The sequence below is a fragment of the Bubalus kerabau genome, chromosome 3 (assembly GCF_029407905.1).
Source record: "Bubalus kerabau isolate K-KA32 ecotype Philippines breed swamp buffalo chromosome 3, PCC_UOA_SB_1v2, whole genome shotgun sequence".
Taxonomy (NCBI): Eukaryota; Metazoa; Chordata; class Mammalia; order Artiodactyla; family Bovidae; genus Bubalus; species Bubalus kerabau.
In genome coordinates, this window is record NC_073626.1 from 185,954,924 (window position 1) to 185,976,122 (window position 21,199).

Here is a 21,199-nt window from a genome sequence, read left to right on the forward strand (position 1 = left end):
TGCAGGCCAAGGCACCTGCTACTGTCTCCTCTCCTGACATGAAGGGAACAGTGTCCTGGCAGCAACTCCCTTGTCCCCCGCACTCCTGAGAGTTGGCTCCAGTGCTACAGGGAATGCTTTCTGGGACCTCTCCTGCCCTTCAAGGGTCTGATGATCATCTTTTCACCGTCAGCAGGCCCTGGCATCAAGCACAACACGAGTGGTGACAGGCTGAAAAAGCAGGAATGGTTTATTTACAATGATGATTTGGTGACACATAGATCTTTGGGCTTTTAATGACCTTGTTAAAAGACACGTGGGCAGGGGCCCGCTCCCCCGGTGGGGTCACCGCACTCTCTGGCCTCATCTTGCTGTGAGAACCCAGGTGCTGTCAGGACCCTCCAGCTCTGACAAGCCTTGGCTTGGGGACATCTCTCCCCTGTCCATTTGCTGGGTGGTCAGTGCCTCAAACACCTGCCAGATGCCCTCTTACCTCCCTTGGAGGCCACGTCTTGGTCCTAGTGTGGGGCACCGAGCGGGGACCCACACACATTTGTATGCAGAAAGACAGGGTGGGTAAGGAGTCCTGCGGGTGCCAGGACACAGGCTTGGGCAGCGGCCTGATGCAAAGAGCTGTTCCTGGGCCGTCTGTTGTTGGGGGTGGTAGGAACATCCCCGTTTTCTCCACAGGCAGAGCAGCAAAGTCCCAGAAGTCCTCCAAGGGGTGGAGAGGCCAGGCGTATAGGCTGGGCACTCTTCCTTGTGTGGATTGGCAGTAGACTCAGATGCCACCTGGGGCCTGGCCTCAGCTCTCCGGGGCCACTATTCTTCCCGCTGTAAGAATGCCTGCCTAGGGCTGGTCTCCCCAGGAAGGCTAGCTTGGCTACAGGCAGACCCACTGTCTCCCCTGGGGGCCAAGATCCAAGGCCACCCTCCTGGTTTTCTGGAAGAGTCTCCTCCCCAAGCCCCCTTCTCTAGAGAGGATGTTTGGGGAGGTAGGGCGTGGCCTATGGGCAAAGCAACTTGGTGTTAAGCATCGGGGGCAATTCCACAGTGGAGGGCGCCGGCAGGCTCTGGGGGTGGGGGGCGAACACGGAATACTGCTGCTCCCCCAGCTCGCCGCCCCGCATACTCAAGGGCATGTCAGGCGTCACCCTGAGCCAGGATGAGGCGCGGGGCGGACAGCCACAGAGACCACGAGGGAGGCAAGGGCGGGGTGGGGGGACCACGGGGGAGCCGTAGCGGGCAGGGCCGAGGCCGGAGACTCTACATCAGGCCGGCCGGGTCTGGGGCCGCGAGGCCTGTCCATCACCCCCGCCCGCGCACCCCCCCCTCGCTTCCGGCTCTCAGCGCGCCTGGCCCGCTCGCTCCCGGGGGCCGGCCTTCCAGCGGCGGGGCTGCGAGGGCGGCGGAGGCGCCGGGGCGGCCCGCAGGCTGCACGTCCTCAGCTCGCGGGCCAGGCTGAGCACCTCCGGCCGCTCGCGCGTCCCCGCGTCCTCGTCCTGGTCCTCGTCCTCCTCCTGGATGCTGCTGAGGCGCGGCGCCCCGCGGCCGCGCTCGGCGGCGGGGGGCGGCCGGTAGGCGCACTTGGCGTTGAGGAGCCGGCGCAGCGGGGCGCGGGGCAGCGAGGCGGCGGGGGCGCCCCCGGCGCGGAGGTGCTGCTGGCGCACGTGGCGCGCGTCGCTCTGGCGCTGCAGGCGCTTGAAGTCGGTGAAGGCCGCCAGAGCGGTCTGGCGGAGCAGGCGGGCCAGGGCGCGCGCCTTGTGCGCCCGCGCCAGCAGCACGGCGTGGCAGCGCAGCACCACGGCCTTGTGGCGCGCCTGGTGGCGGTAGACCCAGGCGAAGACGCGCGGGTGGCGCGCGTCCGCCGCGCAGTAGGTGATGCGCGGCAGCAGGTAGGCGTGCGCCGGCCGGCGGCCCCCGGGGCCCCCCGAGCTGCTGCGCTCGCACGGCTGCATGCGGAGGCCGTGCGGCCCCAGCGTCAGCTTCATCTTGGTGCCCCCGCCCGGCCCGCAGCGCGCCCAGATCTTGCCCACGGCGTCGTCGGTGCAGCCGTCGCCCTTGGCGTGCAGGGTGACGGCGTTGCCCAGGTACCACACGGTGTAGGTCGGGTCCTCCTTGTTGAGTTCCACTTTCTGGCGCCGGCTGCGGAACACGCGGCCCAGGCGCTCCAGCGGCCAGTCGGGCAGCAGATCCGGGCAGGAGCGCAGGAAGCTGGAGAGCAGCGACGTGTAGGCGAGGCCCGGACTCAGGCTCTTGGCCTTGCGCTTGGCGTCGTCCTCCACCAGCACGAATTTGTTACGCCTCCAGGGCAGCATCGCGGCGGCGGCGGCGGCCCGAGGGGCTGGGGGCGCCGGGAGCTCGCGGGCGGCCGGCCCAGCGGCCGGGGGAGGGGAGCGCGCCCAGAAGCCCGCGGCCCAGGGCGGCGCCGGGGACAATCGGTGCCCGCTGATGCCCAGTGCCAGGCAGGGCTGGCTGGCTTCGCAGATGCCCGGTGCTCAGCCGGGCTGACAGCCGAGATGCCCGGGCGACGGCCCCGAGCGTCCGGGAACAGCTTCCCCCGGGAGTCGCTCCAAGCCGTCCGGGAAGCCAGGAGGGGCAGGGGCTGGGCGGGGTGGAGACGCGCCCCTCCAGATCCGAATAGGGGGGCACCCCGCGGTTCCTGCCACCCCTGCGGCGGCAGGGAGGTCGCCGGAGCCGGGGCTGGAGGCTGGCTGCTCAGAGGGGTAGACCGAGAGCCGCGACTGCGGTGGGGACTCCTCCAGGCTTCGCGGCTCCACCTCCCCCGGCTGCCTACATCACCGGGCGGGACCGCTAGATCTCTCGTCCCCTCCTCTGTCTCCTCCCCCCGCGCCAGCTAGCGGGGCTCTTCGCCCGAGACCCAGCACAGGCGCGGTGGATCGGGTTTAATCATTATTGTCGGAGATCAAGGAGCAGGAAGCTCTTGAAATCGACCCAAGGGCTTTGCCAGTGCAAGTTTCCCAGGTCGCCCTGGTGGTCTCTCAGCCCCTCCGGGAGGGTTCGGTACCCCCCTCCGCTTTCTCGGATGCCCACTGCCCCTCACCCTCAGCTCCTGCCTCCCTGCATCTCTGACCGTGAGTTGGGGGGGTTCCTCCCGGGGCCGGCCTGGCTCCCTTCATCTTCTATCTGCACAGCAGAAAGCCAGCCGAGGTGGCCGAGCAGTGCAGTGGAAAAGTACTGTCTCTCGGTGAAGCTTTCTCTCCCGGGTTCCTCCAAGGTCGTGGGCCAGCCCGGCGCGCCGGAGCTGGGAGACCAGTCCCCCCCCCGCTGCAGCGGCTGGTAGTGGCCCTCGCCCGGACTAACGCCGGAGGGTACGCTTTGCGGGTGGGGAACCTTCCAGAGCCGACCGGGATCTGTGGGGGAATTGCAGATTAAAAGCTCCTTTGGCCAAAGGGCAGCCTCTGGACCCTCCCAGGATTAAACAGATTACACTGAGGTTTGTGACACCTCTCCTGCTCCCACCACCTGGGCGGGGCGGGGGACGTTGCATTCATGACCTCTTTATCTCAGGATAGCCTAGCCTCAGCTAAGCAACTTGCCCAAGGTCACAGGGTTGATAGGAGGTGGAACTAGAGTTCCGCTCAGGCTTGACTGACCCTTGTGGGGGTCCTCACTCTTCTTTGAGTTCATCATATACTGGGTATGGATGGGGGGTGTTCTATCCTGCCCTGAGACCCTCCAGTGGGGGCTCTTACTAGGGAGGGGGCTCTCCTGCACTGGGAAAGAGGCAGTGGTCCCTGGGCGTGGGGCCACATCTCCCCCTTTCCAAGATTTGTTAAACCACAACAAACTCCCTAGAACCCCAGGACTGCTCCGATGGGGGTCCAGGAGTCTCCCACACCCCCAAGGAGCCCACCCCCAAGCCCTTTCTGTGGCTTTAGAACAGGTCATTTGGGGAGTCTTCCAGGCCAGGAATGAGCCCAGAGCTTTGGGCTAGGCCCGGTCACACCAGGTGACCTCCCAGAGTGGGGACATTGGGAAGATGATATGTCCAACAGCCTGGCAACATACATCCGGGGCCAGCCGGCTGGGCTCAGCATCCTCAGGGGGAATACAAGCGTACCCACCACCCCCTCACACAAGACTGCTTCACCAAATGCTCCTCACAGGACATGCAAATAAAGAACAGGAAATTACCTGGAATTGCAGCATCTTAGCTTTGGAGGGGGCCTCAGAGATGGGCAGGTCTCCTGCAGCCTCGTTTTATTTTCAACTTGGAAATATCTTTATTCTTTGTTCCTCATTATAAAAGTAATATGTGCTTGTGGTTAAAAAAAAAAATCACTGAAGAAGGACATGGAAGCCTCCTACTGTCCCGCTCTGTCCTTTCTCTGTGAGAGAACAGGCTCTGGGAGGCAGGAGGAGCCACCCCGTGAACCTCGCTGCCTCTGGGGTCCTCTTCCCCACGAGCATCATGAGGCAGGTGGGAGCAGCCAGCAGCAAAGTCTCCACTTGTGCGGGGAGGCTTGTGTCTCCACAGGCTTTGGGGAAGGCAGAGCCTCCTGGCGTGGCTGGAGTTCCCCTGTCGTGACACGGGAAGCCCAGTTCAGTTTAGATCTCTGCTAACCAACCATTTCTTCAGCGTCAGGTGTGTCCCAAGCATGGCCTGCCTCTGATCCAGTAACTGAGTGCCCTGCCTCCCAGAGAAGGGACGGGGTGCTGCGGGTGGGAGTGTGCTGCACTGGGGAGCCTAGCGTAGACGCCCTCACCTAGCTCTGCTTCTGTCCCTTCTCGTTGCTTTTGGAACAGCCTTATGTGGGTGGTGGTGGTGGGGAGTCACCCGGGATGGTGTGAGATCACAGAGGCAGTGCTGTGTCTCTGTGTTAAGTCCTCGGGCCACAAAGCAGCATTTGACATCGCTAGCCACTCTGTTACCTTGTGGACCACTCACCCTGGCCTCCATGGCTGGGATTCCTTCCTCCCACAGCCTCCTTGGGACCTCTCCTCCCTTCAGGGGCCTTCTTACACCCTTGGGCTTGGTGTCCCCGCTGCCTCCCCCCTTCAGCTCTTCCGCCTCTAAACTTGTTCCTTGGAAGGGCCCAGTTGCCCAAGAACTTCCACTGTTCTTTGTATTCAGAAGGCTGGAGAGGCCAGCCTGGTCCCATTCATCCAGGCAGAGTTCAAGGCTGTCTCTCTGCCCTTAAGTCTTCCTTCCTCCCTTCTCTCCCGTCCCTGGCTGTTGTTCTTTAGTCACTAAGTTGTGTCTGACTCTTTGCCACCCCATGGACTGCAGCATGTCAGGCTACCCTGTCCTTCACCATCTCTCGGGAGTTTGTTCCAACTCATGTCCACTGAGTCAGTGATGCCATCCAGCCATCTCATCCTCTGTCGTCCTCTTCTGATCCTGCCCTCAGTCTTTCTCAGCATCAGAGTTTTTTTCCAGTGAGTCGACTTTTCGCATTGGGTGGCCAAAGTGTTGGAGCTTCAGCTTCAGCATCAGTCCTTCCAATGAATATTCAGGACTGATTCAGAAGACAAAACCCTGCTTGAGACTTGAACCCACGTGGCTGAGACTCAAACCCAGCCAAAACCCAGTTTGGGACTTGAGCCCACCTGGCTGGGACTCGAACCCAGCCAAAACCCAGTTTGGGACTTGAACCCACCTGGCTGGGACTCGAACCCAGCCAAAAGCCACAGTACCTGGTTTCAGGTCTTAATGAAGCTCAGGTTCTATATCTCATCACAGAAAGAATTCAGTGAGAGACAAAGTGATAGGTAAGATGCGGATTTATTCAGATTCAGAGAGAAGTACACTCCACAGACACAGTGTGGTTAGTTTTTATCAGTTCAGTTCAGTTCAGTTCAGTCGCTCAGTCGTGTCCAATTCTTTGCGACCCCATGGACTGCAGCACACCAGGCCTCCCTGTCCATCACCAACTCCTGGAGCTTACTCAAACTCATGTCCATAGAGTTGGTGATGCCATCTAACCATCTCATCCTCTGTGGTCCCCTTCTCCTCCTGCCTCCAATCATTCCCATCATCAGAGTCTTTTTGAATGAGTCGGTTCTTTGCATCAGGTGGCCAAAGTATTGGAGTTTCAGCTTCAACATCAGTCCTTCCAATGAATATTCAGGACTGATTGCCTTTAAGATGGACTGGTTGGATTTCCTTGCAGTCCAAGGGACTCTCAAGAATCTTCTCCAACACCACAGTTTTTTTTTTTCTAATAGGCTGGGTAATTTCATATGCAAGTGAGTGGAAGGATTAGTCCAACTATTCTGGGGAAGGGGTGGAGATTTCCAGGATTTGGGCCACCGCCCACTCCTTGGTCTTTTGACAGTGCCTTGGAACTGTCAGGGCACCTCTGGGTGTGTCATTTCACTTGCTGATTGAGGATCAAGGTCTAGTCTTATCTGCCATCTTGGTCCCATTTGACCCTACTCAGTTTATGTTGTGTCTCCACAGGCTTTGGGGAAGGCAGAGCCTCCTGGGGTGGCTGGAGTTCCCCTATTGTGACACAGGAAGCCCAGTTCAGTTTAGATCTCTGCTAACCAACCATTTCTTTAGCATCAGGTGTGTCGGAGAAGGCAATGGCACCCCACTCCAGTACTCTTGCCTGGAAAATCCAATGGATAGAGGAGCCTGGTGGGCTGCAGTCCATGGGGTCGCTAAGAGTTGGGCATGACTGAGCGACTTCACTTTCACTTTCATGCATTGGAGAAGGCAGTGGCAACCCACTCCAGTACTCTTGCCTGGAGAATCCCAGGGACAGAGGGGCCTGGTGGGCTGCCATCTATGGGGTCGCACAGAGTCGAACACAACTGAAGTGACTTAGCAGTAGTTTATGTTGTATCCTTGGGCTATGTCATTCTTCCAAAAGTTGTGCCCTGCCCCTTTCCCTCTTGTTACCCTTCCAGTGGTGTTTTTGAACTGTGGAGCTGGAGAAGACTCTTGAGAGTCCCTTGGTCTGCAAGGAGATCCAACCAGTCCATCCTAAGGGAGATCAATCCTGAGTGTTCATTGGAAGGACTGATGTTGAAGCTGAAACTCCAACACTTTGGCCACCTGATGCAAAGAGCTGACTCATCTGAAAAGACCCTGATGATGGGAAAGATTGAAGGCAGGAGGAGAAGGAGACGACAGAGGATGAGATGGTTGGGTGGCATCACCAACTCAATGGACATGAGTTTGAGCAAACTCCAGAAGATAGTGAAGGACAGGGAAGCCTGATGTGCTGCAGTCCATGGGGTTGCAAAAAGTTGGACATGACTAAGGGACTGAAGAACAACAGCCTTCTTTATGGTCCAACTCTCACATCCATACATGACCACTGGAAAAACCATGGCTTCAATTATGGATCTTTGTCATCAAAGTTATGTCTCTGCTTTTAATATGTTGTCTAGGTTTGTCATAGCTTTTCTCCCAAGGAGCAAGCATCTTTTAATTTTGTGGCTGCAGTCACAGTCCAAAGTGATTTTGGAGCCCAAGAAAATAAAGCCTGTCACTGTTTCCATTATTTCCCCATTTATTTGCCTTGAAGTGATGTGACTGGATGCCATAATCTTAGTTTTTTGAATGTTGAGTTTTAAGCCAATTTTTATTACTTTCCTCTTTCGCCTTCATCAAGAGGCTCTTTAGTTCCTCTTTGCTTTGTGCCATTAGGGTGGTGTCATCTGCATATCTGAGGTCTTTGATATTTCTTGATTCCAGCTTGTGCTATATCCAGCCCGGCATTTCTCTTGATGTACTCTGCATAGAAGTTAAGTAAGCAGGGTGACAATGTAGAGCCTTGACATATTCCTTTCCTGATTTGGAACCAGTCTATTGTCCTTGTCTGGTTCTAACTGTTGCTTCTTGTCCTGCATACAGGTTTCAAAGCAGTATCATCACTGCTTCATAGACTTGCATGTAGTTGGAATTTTTTTTTCTTTTTTCAGTTTAATTTTTTGTACTTAATAGAGCATAATTTTATTTTCTAAGGAATAAAAAAGTAATGTGTGCTTTTTTTTGTAAATGGATTTACAGATAACAGTGATAATCTAATTGTTTATAGGAAAAGTAATTGTTTTTACAGCCGTGTGCTGCTTGAGCATTTAAACTTTTTACAAAGCAATCTCTATCTTCAATTTATTTCTATAACTGATTTATTTGGGGCTGTGCTGGGTCTTCACTGCTGCATGGGCTTTTTGTCTACTTGTGGCCAGTGGGGGCTCCTCTCTAGTTGCTTGCATGGGCTGCTCATAGCGGTGGCTTCTCTAGGCGCCCAACCTCAGTTGTTGCCACCCCAGGGCTCCAGGGCACAGGCTCAGGTGTTGTGGTCCACAGGCTTAGTTGCTCCGCCGCATGGGGGATCTTTCCAAATCAGAAGAACCATTCTATGTCTCCTGCAGTGGCAGGTGGATTCTTTATCCCTGAGCTACCAGGAAAGCCCATCTATTATATTTACACTTGTATTAGTTGAAGAAGTCAGGTAACTGACTTATTGTAGGCGTATAATTAAAAAATCAGTCGTTGGCCCCATCCTTTCCCCAGTCTCAGTTCTCACTTCCAAAGACAGCCCCTCTTTTACACATTTTAGATGGCACTTCCGTCATATGCCTTCTTATTTTTAAATAACACACCTAATCCAGATCTTCCACTTTTTGACGCTGTGTCCATTGCCTCCGTCCTATGGAAGATGAGGATGTAATCGCCTTCATCCATGTCATCCCGCACAGTGTTTTCCCTGCCTGCCTCTGCGTCTAGCTGTAGCATTTTCTTGCTGTTGCATCAGCGTTCAGCGTTTAAGTGTAATAGTAATAACTATGGAACTAGTGCTCATAGCTGAGCCTTGAAGTGTGTTATGATTTCATTTTCTCTTATTGGACAACACTTTTGCGTTTCTGGAGGTATTTAATCACCTCATTAAAAACAAACAGACAAACAGGGACTTCCCTGGTGGTTCAGTGGCCAAGACTCCAAGCTCCCCATGCAGGGGGCCCAGGCTCCATCCCTGGCCAAGGAACTAGATCCCACGTGCTGCGATAAACAGTTCGTATGCTCCAACTAAAGACCCAGCATGCCACAGTGAAGAATAAATTTTGCTTCCCCCCAGCCAGAATTTATTTCCTTTTTTTTGGCAGAACATGTGTTCCAATAGCTTTGACTGATATTTTTGCTAGGCTAGAAATACATTGCCCCCAGAATTTGGGGTAGATGATCCATTGTTGCTGTTGAAAAGTCAGATGACATTCTGACATCTGATCCTGTGTGTGTGTGTGTGTGTGTGTGTGACTTGATTTTTCTCTCTGGGAGTTTTTAGATCTCTCAGAGCTCTAAAGTTTCAAATGTGCATTTGTCACGGGCACTGGGTGAACCTGTCAATGTGGAAATCAATCTCTTAATCTAAAAATCAATTTGGGGGACATTTCTGTGTGCTAATCTCCTCCATTCCATTTCTGGTTTTTGTTTTTTCTGTTTTGGTTGGATGTTGGACCTCTTGGGTTGATCCTCTGTTTTTTCAAAATATTCTTTCAATTTTCCATTTTGAAAAATGTCCTGTTTTCGGGGACATTGCCTCAACTTTATTTTCCAAATTTTGTAGTTGGATTTTTATGTCTCTTCTCATAATTTTTCATTTTAAGAGCAATTTCTTATTCTTTTTATTTTAAATAACAGCCTATTCTTATTCATGGATGTAATATTGTCTTGTGTCTCTCAAAATATGAATTATAATTGCTTTAAAACTTTTAACTGTGATAAAAGACACATAAGATAACATTTACCATCTTAACCATTCTTTAGTGTACAGTTCAGTATTGTTAAGTATATTCACATTGTCATGCAATTGATCTTCAGAACTTTTTCATCTTGCAAAATCAAAACCCTATACTCCATTTCTTCCCCAATCCCCCCATCCCCAGCCCCTGGCAAGCATCATTTAACCCTCTGTCTCTATGAATCTGACTGCTCTAGATACCTCATATAAGTGGAATCATACAGCATTTGTCTTTTTGTGAGTAGTTTATTTCACTTAGTATGATGTCCTTAATGCTCATCCACGATGTGGCATGTGTCAGTATTTACATCCTTTTTAAGGCTGAACAGTGTCCATTGTACACATGCATTTTGTGTATCCATTCATCCACTGATGGAGACTTGGGTTGCTTCCACCTTTTGACTAGTGTGAATAATGTTGCCATGAACATGGGTGTATAAATATCTCTTAAAGACCATGCTTTCAACTCTTTGGGATGTATAATGGGATGTGAAATTGCTGGATCATAGGATAATTCTATTTTTAATATTTTGAAGAATTACCATACTGTTTTCCATAATGGCTGTGCCAATTTACGTTGCACAAGGGCTCTAATTTCCCATAGCCTAACCAACAGTTGTTGTTTTCTTCCTTCCTCTCTCAACTCGCTCTTTCTTTCTCTTTTTTATAGGAGCCATCCTGATGGCTATGAGGTGGCATCTCATTGTGGTTTTGATTTGCAGTGCCCTAATTAGTGATGATGAGCACTTTTCATGTACTCATTAGCCATTTGTATATTTTCTTTAGAGAGATGGCTGTTCAAATCTTTTGCCTGTTTAAAAATTGGATTATTCTTTTGTTATTGTTGTTGAATCATAGGAGTTCTTTATAGATTTTGGATATTAACCCCTTTGAGTTTATAGTTTGGGGTCTTGTTTTTAAGTCTTCGATCCATTTTTGTGTCAGTTTTGGTATATGGTATAAGGTAAGGATCCAACATCATTCCTTTACATGTTGATATCTAGTTTTCCCAAATCCGTTTGTTGAAAAGACCATCCTTTTCCCATTGATTGGCTTTGGCACCCTTATTGAAAATCATTTGACCGTCCGTGCAAGCATTTGTTTCCATCTCTATTCTATTCTTGGTCTGTCTGTCTGTCTTTATGCCAGTACCACATTGTTTGGGTTACTATAGCTTTGTAATAAGTTTTGAAATAAGGAAGTATGAGACCTCCAACTTTGCTCTTTTTCAGGGTCCCTTTAGATTCTATGTGAATTTTAGAATGGATTTTCCTTTTTCTGGAAGAAAAATGCCATTGAGATTCTGATAGGGTTTGCATTAAATCTATAAATCGCTTTGGGTAGCATTGGCAGCTTAACTTCCAATCCATGAAGACGGGTGTCTTCACTGCCATGTATTTGTGTTGTCTTTAATTTTTTTTCAGAAATATTTTGTAGTTTTTACTTCCTTGGTGAAGTTTATTCCTAAGCAGTTTATTCTTGTACATGGAATTTTTTATTAACTTTCTTTTTAGAAATTGTTCTTGGCCAGGAATGTAACAGATTTTTGTATGTTGATTTTATACCTGATTATTTTGCTGAATTTGTTTATCCCAAGGTTTTTTTGTGGAATCTTTAGAGTTTTATAATTATAGTTGTTTCTAAAAGGGTTTTTTTTTTTTTTTCCCAGTTTCATGCACTGCTCTGCTCCTTGAGTTCCTTTCTCCCTGTTTTGTTTTTTTAATTGAAAGATATACAACTCTGTCATGCGTCCAGCTTCCCTCTAATGTCTGATAATCACCAGTCCTATCTGAGAGGCTCACACACATGTTGAAACACGGCACGGGAGGTGGAGGGTGATGAGCAGAACTTGTCACGTGTGGGCCTCCTTGTCTGAAGACATGCTCAGCCAGGTTACAAAGAAACCCTGACAAAAGCCTCCTTGAGCAGACTTGACTCAGGCTCCTCTGAATCCTTTTCTCAGCTAGACCCCATCCTTGTCGCCCATCCTTGTCCCATCCTGCATCACCCAGTTTTAGGAAGAATCTTGTTAAGGCAGTGTAGACAGAATCCTGTACCCTGGATATCTAATCACCCTTGATGGTATCTGGTCAAATTCCTTGCCCTCCCATCGTCCTCCTGTTGATTGCTGACCACTCGGGTCTGCCTTTGTGGTTTAGTCAGAATCCCCTCTTAGCTCTGATTTTTCCTCTCAGTAACTTGCCTTTCACCTATACTACAACCCCCACCCCGGCCCGCCCTGAAATGCCCCTTTGTTCCTGTTGTATTTGGAATCAATGCCAGTTCCTTCCTGAGGTTTCCCTATTGCAATCACTCCTGAATAAAAAATATATATATTTTTACCACTTTTCTGAGCTGCCCCCCCCTCCCCCGCCAAATCTGTTTTTACCACTTTAACCACCATCCAGCTCTGTTTAAAAAAATTTTTTTTTCTGTTTATGGTTTCAGCGAGTCTTGGTTGCTGCACAGGGCTTTCTCTGGTTGCAGTGAACAGGGTTCACTCCTCGGTGGGTCCCCCGGCTTCTTCTGGCCTGGAGCACGGGCTCTAGGTGCCCGGGCTCAGTAGCTGCAGCGTGCAGGCTCGGTAGCTGTGGCTTAGCGCGGGGTCTCAGTATTAGTACCGCGAGGACCTAGCTGTTCCGCAGCGCGTGGAGTCTTCCCAGACAAGGACCAAACCCGAGTCTCCTGCATTGGCAGGCGGACTCCTGTGCACTGTACCCCTAGGTTAGTCCCTCATTTCCTGTTTTAACAATTCTCCAGTGTTGAGGTCTGTAGGTCTCTTCTTTTGGGCTGGCCGGGGTCCCCAGGAAGAGCTCCAGGCGCCTCCTGCCTGTGGGGGCCGGGGTGTATAAACCCGGCTGCCAGGATTGTGGGGGCAGAGTGGAGACGGGGCCTCCTGGAGGTCTCACTGGTCAGTAGGTGGGCTGGCTGTTCCGGATGGAGCCTCCGCACCCTCTGTCACCCCTGGAGTCCTCAGCCCAGAGGCACCTGGGGTAGGTCTCCCCAGAGAGGAGAGCTCCGGTCTTCTGATGCGGGGGGTGAGGTGGGAATCTCCACGCTGCTGCAGAGAGGGGAGAATACCTAGGGCTTCCACTGCAGGCTCTCACTGATCCTGTTTTCACACCTGGTCTGCTGTCACCAGAGATGTCTGGGGTGTGGGGTTCCTGGATTTCTGGGGCTCCTTAGCAGGGCACGACTTGACTCTTTCTGGGTTTCCATTATTTCTGCTCCACTGCGCTTGCTCCCCCTTGTCCGCGTTCCTTCCACCCTCAAACATGTCCTCAACACCACTCACTGGCTGTCATCGCCCCCTTCCTTTTCCTTGTCAGTTTATGCCACTTCCGTTCCCTTATTGTCATTTAGGGAGGCTTGGGGAAGGAACAGGGACTTTATCTTGGTTCTCCACGTCAAATGGAAACCTCTCCTCAGTGCTCTTCTGATGGTTCATCATGGTGCTCAAGATACCTAAATGCATGTCAATCGATTAATCCACATTAATTTATGTATCCATTCAGTATGATATGGTCATGCCAGATGAAGAAGTTGGACTAATTCCTTCCGGTTTGGACATTCCCTCATCAAAGGAGTCATTTTACTGGGTGGGTGCTTCCCAGATGGCTCAGTGGTAAAGAATCTGCTTGCTGATGCAGGAGACTCAGGAGATGTAGGTTCCATCTCAGGGTTGGGAAGATCCCCTGGAAGAGGAAATGGCAACCCACTCCAATATTCTTGCCTGGAGAATCCCATGGACAGAGGATCCTGGTGGGCTACAGTCCATAGGATTGCCAAGAGTCAGACACAACTGATCTACTGAGTACACACGCATGAGTTCAAAACTGGACACCGTGGGGGCACCTGGAGACAGGTAGTGATGTGTAAGACATTCCTGGTGGAGCTGGCCTCTAAGGCGGGTCCCCGTGAACCCCACTTCCTGGTATTCATGCCTGTGTGTGGCCCCCCTCCACCCTGTATCGGGCCGACCTGAGTAATGGAAAGGTTTTCTGATTTCTGAGGCTCGAACACGAAAGTTAGGGGGGCTTCTGCCTTGTTCTCTCCTGGATCACTCTTGCTGGCCGGAACCAGCTGCTGTGTCATGAGGACGCAGGACACATGAGAACTTGGCAAGGAGCTAAGGCCTTCCGCCAGGTCACCGTCCAGGTGAGGGCGCCACTGTGGAAATGGCCCTTCCTCGCCAGTCAGGCTTTCGGCTGATTGTCGCCCCAGCTGACGTCTACCTTGGGAGAGACCCTGAACCAGCATCATGCTGCCAAGCAGCTGCTCCCCAATTCCTGACTCACAAAAACTGTGAGATAATGAAGTTATTTTTGTTTCGAGTCACTACGCTATGGATTTTTGTTTTAAAATGTTTGTTGGAGTGTCGTTGCTTTACAGTGTTTCTGCTGTCTGCAAAGTAAAACAGCTATATGCGTATATCCCATCTTTTTTGGATTTCTTTCCCACTTAGATCACCACAGAGCACGGAGTCGAGTTCCCTGTGTTACACAGCAGGTTCTCATTGAAGTGAAGTGAAGCGAGAGTTGCTCAGTCGTGTTCAATTCTTTTCGACCCCATGGACTGTAGCGTGCCAGGCTCTTCTGTCCATGGGATTCCCCAGGCCAGAATACTGGAGTGGGTAGCCTTTCCCTTCTCCAGGGGGTCTTCCCAACCCAGGGATTGATCCCAGGTCTCCCGCATTGCAGGCAGATTGCAGGATTCTTTACCAGCTGAGCCACCAGGGACGCCCAGGTTCTCGTTAGTTGCCCATTTTATACACAGCAGCGCGTATGTGTCAGGCCCAACCTTCTAATGCATCCCACCACCCCTTTGCCCCCTTGGTGTCCATATGTTTGTTTTCTGCATCTGTGTCTCTATTTCTGCTTTGCAAATATGTTCATCTACCATTTTTCTAGATTTTTACCAAAAGGAACTGAATATAATCCCCAGCCTGTCACATGAGCTCCAAAACTCAGGTTGCGCCCCCTTCTCCCCCGGCCCAGCTTCCCTACAAGGTGCCCTCTGCTCCCATCTCTGGGCCTCAGCCATGCTGTACCCAGTGCCTCTAACCTCTAAGTGCTGTCTTGCCCCCCAGGTCTTTTCCACACTCTGTTCCCTCTGGTCCCCATTCTTTCTCATCTCTTCTTCCAGTCTTCATCTTTCAAGCTGTCTTAGAAGTCACTTCTCTTAGGAAAATAGTTCCCTGAACGAACTGTGCTGACTTCCTTGGTTGTCTCTCTCGTAACATGTATCAGAACAGTCATTAATTCATTATTTGTGTAATCATTTATTTAATTCCTGCCCTCCTCTACTCCTAAGGCTCCCAAGGCTTTGGGAACTCCTGGGACAGGGAATACATCTGTTTATTATTATTATTATTTATTATTAAAAATATTTACTTATTTATGTGTTAGGTCTTGGTCACAGCACGCAGGATTGTTAGTTGCAGTATGTGGACGCTTAGCTGTGGCATGGGGGATCTAGTTCCCCCAGCGTGGAATCTAACCTGGGCCCTCTGCTCTGGGAGTGTGGAGCCTTAGCCGCTGGACCACCAGGGAAGTCCTCCTGACTCCACACGGCCCTGATTGGCATCTGGAACATAGTAGGAACTCAAAAGATAGTTGCTGAATAGCTGAGTGAGATGTGTTCCCGTCATTTGACTCAGCTTTCGTTCTCCCCAGTCTGAAAAAAACAACTTAGAGCCACCCTTCATTGATGACAGGTCAGTACATAATTCTTAAAGGACAGCACATACACTTTTATTTTTATTTTTTTAAAAGTCTTACTTCCGTCAGTGACTCATTTTGTGACCTTGGACTGCTTGCCTTTCCTCTCTGAAAAAGGTAGATAGCATTTGGTACACTGCTTCTCTGGAAGGCTGGGAAACTGTTTCATTTAGAGAGAGGTTGGCAAGCTTTTTCAGTGCTCTTAAAGTACAATTTTCTTAGTATCCTGGTGGTTGTAAATGATTATATAAGTGATGAATAGAAATGAACTATGATTTACCATGTGAATGCACTTCAGTTATAAGGGGGTGTGTGTGTCTGTGTGTGTGTGTGCATACCCTTTGGTGCTAAATCGGTAAACATTTGTGTGTGCATATTAGGCTTCCCTGGTGGCTCAGACAGTAAAGAATCTGCCTGCAATGCGGGAGAACTGTGTTCGATCACTGTGTTGGGAAAATTCCCTGGAAGAAGAGAAAGGCTACCCACTCCAGTGTTCTGGCCTGGAGAATTCCATGGACAGAGAAGCCTGACAGGTATTCCATGGGGTCGCAAAGCGTCAGACACGACTGAGCGACTTTCACTTTCATTTCTTTTTAAAGAATAGCTTGCTGTAGAATGCTCATGAACATCCAGAAGTCTGCTGCAGATTTGTTTGAAGCTGTAACTGTTTGACTTTTCTTGAAGCTGTTTTCATTTCTAATTCATTCAGCTCTATTCATTTCTAATAATAACAAACCAATATTTACTTAAGTGGTCAGAATTATGCAAAACCTTTTCCTTTATCAGAGCCAACCCTCATGATTACTTTTGCAAGATAGGAACTACTGATATTTATAATTCCTGTTTTACAGATGAGGGAGCAGAGACTCAGAGCGGTGAAATAACTTCCCTAAGGCCACACAGCTAGTAACTGACAGATCAGTAACTAAAATCTGTGTGGCGTGTTCTTAACCTTTGGAAAAATTGTGCATGTGCATTTGTGACTAAGAAATAAAGAAAGAGAGGAATGTGACCAAAATTGCTGTTCATTCTGAAGGGTTTTCAGCAGAAAGGCGCCTTCAGAATAGCATTAGTCTACAATCAGATGCCTCAGTACTGAGCGGTATGAATGCAAGAGGGGAGCAAAGGTGACGGATGAAAATATTACCTTCAGCGCACCTGTGTTTGTGAGATAAGCTGCTGCAGCCATCAAATTACAGTCCAATGCGAAGCGAAGTCGTGTTTGGAAAACAGAGCTGCCTAAACCAAGGCTGGTATTTGGATACAGCTGGGTCTCAGGAATGCAGGCAAGAGGAGACCCCTACAGCCCCCCAGGCCCTGAGCCAGAGCAGGTGGGAGCAAAGACGGGGTCAGAGGAGGGAATGTCAAGGTCGGCTCCATCCTGTGCTGACACTAACCTCCCTGTGAATCCCTCCAGCGTGGCCTCCTTCATCTAAACACATATAGTCACTCTTTTTTAATTAAAAAAATTTTTTATTGAAGTATAATTGATTTACAATGTTGTGTTAGTTTCTAGTGTACAGCAAAGTGATTCAGCTATATATATATTTATAAATATATAAGTAACATATATTTATTTTTCATATTTTTCATGGAGAAGACTCTTGAGAGTCCCTTGGACTGCAAGGAGAGCCAACCAGTCCATTCTGAAGGAGATCAGCCCTGGGATTTCTTTGGAAGGAATGATGCTAAAGCGGAAACTCCAGTACTTTGGCCACCTGATGCGAAGAGTTGACTCATTGGAAAAGACTCTGATGCTGGGAGGGATTGGGGGCAAGAGGAGAAGGGGATGACAGCGGATGAGATGGCTGGATGGCATCACTGACTCAATGGACATGAGTCTGAGTGAACTCCAGGAGTTGGTGATGGACAGGGAGGCCTGGCGTGCTGCGATTCATGGGGTCGCAAAGAGTCAGACACAATTGAGCGACTGATCTGATCTGATCTGATTTTTCATATTCGTTTCCATTACAGGTTATTACAAGATACAGAATATGGGTTCCTGTGCTATATCGCAGGTCCTTGTTTATCTGTTTTATATCTTCATTCCCTCAATCAGCCATTCAACAAACGATTTCTGACCACTTGATATGTAGGCACAGGGTATGGAGGAGAATAAGGCATATGTGCGTCCCCTACTCTGGAGCTTACAGTCTTGCTTGGGAGAGGGCTGTATGTCACAGGATATGTGCTAAACGAACAGATGTCCTTGTTGCTCCCAAGTCAAAACCCTCTTTTCCTTCCTAAAGTCTCCTAGGCCACTAGACCACACCACCCAATCCTTCTCTTTGCTCAGTCATCTACCAGCCCCGGGGGCCATCTCTCTTAAGGTCTGAGCTCATGGCTCAGTGTTCTCTGCTCAGCCACTCCTGCTTAATTCTTGGCCACTTCAATATCCATGAAGTGGTCCTCTGACATTGCTGCCTCCCTGTCCCTCCCCTGAGGATCCTGTCTTCCACCCATCTCAGCACTCATCCTCACTGTCATACCCTTGACCTTGCCATTGTCAAAACCTGCAACCCCTACATAATGTCAGTTTTTTAGTGTATTTATTTTTACTGGAGTGCAATTGCTTTACATAGCTGTGTTACCTTCTGCTGTACAATGACGTGAGTCAGCTACGTGCATACATATATCCCTTCCCTCGTGGACTCCCTCTCTGTCCACTGCACCCGCCTAGGTCATCATGGAGCACTGAGCTGAGCTCTCCGTGCCACACCGCCGGTTCCCACTAGGGATCTGTTTTACACATGGGGGTGTATTTATGTCAACCCTAATCTCCACATTCACCCCTCCCTCCCCTACCCCACTCTGTGTCCACACATTCATTCTCTAGGTCTGCATCTCTATTCCTGCCTTGGGATTAGGGTCATCTTGTGCCACTTTTTGAGCTTCTACATTTTTCTAGGTTCTACATTATCCAGGGTTCATACACAGATGAGCCCTACATAATGTCAATTTAAAGCATCCCACAGGGTAAGTGGGATGAACTCCCCAGGTCGGTAGGTGCCCGATATGCTACTGGAGATCAGTGGAGAAATAACTCCAGAAAGAATGAAGGGATGGAGCCAAAGCAAAAACAACACCCAGTTGTGAATGGGACTGGTGATGGAAGCAGGGTTTGATGCTGTTAAGAGCAATATTGCACAGGAACCTGGAATGTTAGGTCCATGAATCAAGGCAAATTGGAAGTGGTCAAACAGGAGATGGCAAGAGTGAATGTTGACATTCTAGGAATCAGCGAACTAAAATGGACTGGAATGGGTGAATTTAACTCAGATGACCATTATACCTACTACTGTGGGCAGGAATCCCTTAGAAGAAATGGAGTAGCCATTATGGTCAACAAGAGAGTCCAAAATGCAGTACTTGGATGCAATCTCAAAAAATGACACAATGATCTCTGTTCGTTTCCAAGGCAAACCATTCAATATCACAGTAATCCAAGCCTATGCCCCAACCAGTAACACTGAAGAAGCTGAAGTTGAACGGTTCTATGAAGACCTAAAAGATCTTTTAGAACTAACACCCAAAAAAGATGTCCTTTTCATTATAGGGGACTGGAATGCAAAAGTAGGAAGTAAGAAACACCTAGAGTAACAGGCAAATTTGGCCTTGGAGTACAGAATGAAGCAGGGCAAAGGCTAATAGATTTTTGCCAAGAGTACGCACTGGTCATAGCAAACACCCTCTTCCAACAACACAAGAGAAGACCACACAAGATAACCTCTGATAACCTCTCCATTCCATGAGCCATTTCATGGTCAACTGGTTAGCAACCTTAATTCTGTCTGCAACCTTACTGTAATTCCCTTTTGCCGCCTAGTCTAATATATTCAGAGATTCCAAGGGGGAGGATGTGGACGTCTTTCAGGGGACCGTTATTCTGCCTCCCACGAGCCCCTCACATGCCTTTCCCTTCCCCTGGGTTATTATTTCTAACCTGAGCAAATCTCATTCCGTCCAACTGTCTGCTTACTCCCTCTCTGCACCCGTGCAGTGCAGCCTGGTTGGAGAAAGAAACCACAGCTCACTCCACATTCATGAGCACTGGTCTTTTTTAAACAATTAATTAATTTTCGGCTGCCCTGGACCTTCATTGCTTTTCTCTAGATTCAGTGAGTGAGGGCTGCTCTTCATTTCGGGGCCAGATTTCTCATGGCGGTGGCTTCTCTTGTTGCAGAGTGTGGGCCCCGGAGCACGGGCTCAGTAGCTGTGGTTTATGGGCTTAGTTGCCCCCAGTCACGTAGAATCTTCCTGGACCAGGGGTCGAACCCTTGTCCCCTGCATTGGCAGGTGAATTCTTAACCACTGGACTACCAGGGAAGTCTGCTACGACCACCATCTTGAGTAAGCCCTTAGGCCTGCCAGGCGGTTCTGCTACGTTTCCCTAGTGCGTTCACTCTCTCTCTCTCCTGTTTGACAAGCTCATACCTCCTCCTCACTCTTCACATCCCCACGCTTCCTTCCCTGTCCTTATTCTCCGCTGAGGCTCTTGTTTCCTAGTTCCCCGAGAAAACTGGGGCAATGAGAAGCGGACAGACTCTGCCGCACATCCACCCGCCCACTGGCATCTGCGCTCGTCTCCACCCTCCCTCTCAGCCGCTATGGACCAGCTGCCCAAAGCCAGTCCCCCGCTAGCGCCTGGAGCCTCTCCCTGTTCGTGCGCTCGAGGCCGTCACTCCAAGGGAGCCCCCCACTGCATCCTGTGCTATCATTACCCACCCCCGCTGCCTTTTGGATCGTTTTCCCATCAGCATGCCAGCGTGCTATCATTTCTCCCATCACACAAAACCAAGCCCAAGTAAAACCCTCTCTGGATTTGACATCATCTCTGCAGCTGATCCCTATTTCTTTGCTTCTTTTTTGTACAGAAAAATGAGAAAAAGAGTTCTTTGCCTCTTGGGTCCAGTTTCTTCCCTCTTACTTTCTTGGACCTGCTCACATCCGGCTTTGGCTGCCGCTGTGCTTCTCAAGGTCACCGACAACTGCCAAGCCGCCGTCTCTAGCGGTGGATTCCTAGCGCGGACCTTGCTGGGCTCCCGGCAGCACCTGATACAGCTCACCTCTTCCTTCTGAATGTTCTGCCTTTATGTCCTCACTTGCTGTCCTTTCTCAATGACCACTCGTCTCAGCCGCCTCTGCTGAGTTCTCCCTATCTCCTGGACCTTGAGATGTGGAAATGCCTCATGCTCCCTTAGTGACTGCATCCAGGCCTTTAGCTTGAAATACCATTTTATAAGCTGTGCTTATGCTTAGTCACTCAGTCGTGCCCGACTCTCCGAGACTCCGTGGGCTATAGCCCACTAGGCTCCTCTGTCCCTGGGGAGAGGCTCCTCTGTCCATGGAGAGAATACTGGAGTGTGTTGCCATGCTCCCCCTCCAGGGGATCTTCCCAACCCAGGAATTGAACCAGGGTCTCCTGCTTTGCAAGTGGATTCTTTACCAACTGAGCTATCAGTGAAGTCCCTTTTTATTAACTAACCACCTCCAAATTCTAAGGGCTTCCTGATAGCTCAGCTGGTAAAGAATCCCCCTGCAATGCAGAAGACCCTGGTTTGATTCCTGGGTCAGGAAGGTCCGCTGGTGAAGGGATAGGCTACCCACTCCAGTATTCTGGCCTGGAGAATTCCATGGACTGTTAAGTCCATGGGGTCGCAAAGAGTCGGACATGACTGAGTGACTTTCACTTCACTTCCAAATTCTATCTGTAGCCTGGACCATTTCTGAGTCCATTCTCTTTCCTAACCTCCACTCTTGGACGTCAAATAAACTCAAAAT

At 50.2% G+C, this 21,199-nt stretch overlaps 1 protein-coding gene and 1 long non-coding RNA gene across 3 annotated transcripts; one reads left to right on the forward strand and one right to left on the reverse strand.

Annotated features, from left to right (window-relative positions):
* Positions 1-205: 205 nt before the first annotated feature.
* Positions 206-2,745, reverse strand: FAM43B (family with sequence similarity 43 member B). The gene has a single exon (XM_055574866.1). The coding sequence runs from the start codon at positions 2,295-2,297 to the stop codon at positions 1,326-1,328; it is 972 nt and encodes a 323-aa protein (XP_055430841.1). The 5' UTR covers positions 2,298-2,745; the 3' UTR covers positions 206-1,325.
* Positions 2,746-2,893: 148 nt separating this feature from the next.
* LOC129647957 (uncharacterized) lies at positions 2,894-17,453 on the forward strand. Of its 2 annotated transcripts, XR_008712593.1 has the most exons (4): positions 2,894-3,074; positions 15,374-15,414; positions 15,799-15,951; positions 17,019-17,453. It is a non-coding gene; the product is annotated as an uncharacterized LOC129647957 (long non-coding RNA). The 2 variants fall into 2 exon arrangements; XR_008712594.1 differs by lacking the exon at positions 15,374-15,414.
* Positions 17,454-21,199: the final 3,746 nt, after the last annotated feature.